The 1,869-nt window shown below is 37.5% G+C and overlaps 1 protein-coding gene across 1 annotated transcript; it reads left to right on the top strand.

Moving 5' to 3' along the window:
- Positions 1-252: 252 nt before the first annotated feature.
- Positions 253-1,182, top strand: LOC128984355 (piggyBac transposable element-derived protein 3-like). Its single transcript, XM_054403664.1, has one exon. It carries the CDS (start codon positions 253-255, stop codon positions 1,180-1,182), a length of 930 nt encoding a protein of 309 aa, XP_054259639.1.
- Positions 1,183-1,869: the final 687 nt, after the last annotated feature.

Below are 1,869 nucleotides of genomic sequence, written 5' to 3'. Positions count from 1 at the left end.
GACTATCCTAAATGGACCCTAAAAGATAATGATTTTATTAATAACGTTCCTGAATTTCGTGGACGTATGACTTTTAATTTAAGTGAACCTCATGCTACTGAAAGCCCATTGCATTTCTTAATGAACCTTTTCCCAGAAGACATTTTTGATATCATAGCAAGAGAGACAACTCGTTATGCCTCACAATGTGGAGATCCAGAATTTACAACTAGTAGTGATGAAATCAGGGTGTTTTTGGGAATTAATATAATTATGACATACATACACTACCCCAACTACCGGATGTATTGGGCATCATTACCTTCACTCCGGATGGACTTGATTGCCGATATTATGCCCCTAAAACGCTTTGAAAAAATCAAAAGGTTCCTTCACTTTGTTGACAACGATACTATTCCTAAGGATAACAAAGACATTTTTGTCAAGTTGAGACCGGTACTTGACATCCTTGCAAGAACCTTTCAGGAAGTAATGACTCCTCCGGAATATTTGGCAGTGGATGAGGCTGTTATCCCATTCAAAGGGCGTTCACGAGGGAAACAATACCTAAAGAAGAAACCCAAAAAGTGGGGATTTAAGGTTTGGGTATTGGCTGCGTCCAATGAATATGTATCCAAATTTGAATTGTACCAAGGAAAAGGAGATGAGGCTGGAACAGATCTTGGTATAATAAGTGATACGGTCCTAAGAATGTGCTCAGGAATTGGTGGCTTAAACCACAAACTTTTTCTTGATAATCTGTTTGTTAGCTATAAGCTTCTAAAAAGACTGGTGGAAAATGACATCCATGTTGTAGGAGTAGTAAGATCTGACAGGCTTTACGTAGCCAATTCTGTCCTACCAGGGGCCAAAGATTTTTCAAAAGAAGAAAGAGGACAGATGAATGTTGCTACTTCTGAAGACAATATTACCATAGTACAGTGGAAAGACACAGGAGTGGTTTACGTAAGTTCAACGTATGCAGGTATCGAGCCCAAAGATAAAGCAGAGAGGTGGGACAAAGTGGCTAAAAAATACATCATGGTGGACAGACCCCACTGTGTGGCCATATACAATCAATTCATGGGAGGAGTGGACCTCAGTGACAGGATGGTTGCTCACTACCCTCATGCTATGAAAAGCAAACGATTTTATCTTCGGATTTTCTTAACGTTGCTATGGTTAATGCATGGATTGTTCTAAAACTAAAAACGTCATCTAACATGTCATTCTTGGATTTTAAGGCAGCCATAGCGAATGCCTTGATTCAGACCACTCTGAAAAAGAAAAGGGTTGGTCGACCACCCACTAATACACCACCGTTAAAAAAAAGATGTCGACCAGGTGTAATAGGCGATGTACGTTTCGATGGTGAAGGGCACTATCCTTCAAAGAGCGTTCCAGGGAGATGCCGAGAGAAAAATTGCAAGAGCCGAACAAGGTACAAGTGCAGTAAATGTGAAGTTCCTGTGTGCCCTGAGTGTATGGCGAACTTTCATGACAGAAGCCTTTGACTTAGCCTACAGTTAACTTATGCTGCTGTACAATGTACATAAACTGATTCATGTTTTAACTATTGTAACTAACTACAATTGTTTATGTTGATTTTTTATTTTATCACACACTAAAATTTTCTGAAATTGTTTATGTATTAACTTGTTATTTTTAGATTGTCTGTTTGTGTTTTATGCGTTTAGGTTTTTATGCTTTTTTCATATAATTAGGCCTATAGCAAATAAGAACATTCATATATTTCACTTTGTACACATTTGTATTTTTGGGTTTATCATCAGTAAATCAGTTATTTTGTTATAAAATAAAATTACTTTTATTCACTTGCACTTGAACTATTTGGATAACTCCTTTACAAATGCTTATGAAATAGGTTGG

This window comes from Macrosteles quadrilineatus, unplaced genomic scaffold (genome assembly GCF_028750875.1).
Source record: "Macrosteles quadrilineatus isolate MER2022 unplaced genomic scaffold, UCM_ALF_1.0 Scaffold_2__2_contigs__length_208266976, whole genome shotgun sequence".
NCBI classification, from domain to species: domain Eukaryota; kingdom Metazoa; phylum Arthropoda; class Insecta; order Hemiptera; family Cicadellidae; genus Macrosteles; species Macrosteles quadrilineatus.
The sequence above is the reverse complement of the archived record's forward strand: the minus strand, read 5'-3'. Positions and strand labels throughout refer to the sequence as shown.

Bases quoted from the DNA above. Each gene is read 5' to 3' on its own strand.
- LOC128984355 (XM_054403664.1), top strand. From the start codon at position 253: ATGACATACATACACTACCCCAACTACCGGATGTATTGGGCATCATTA.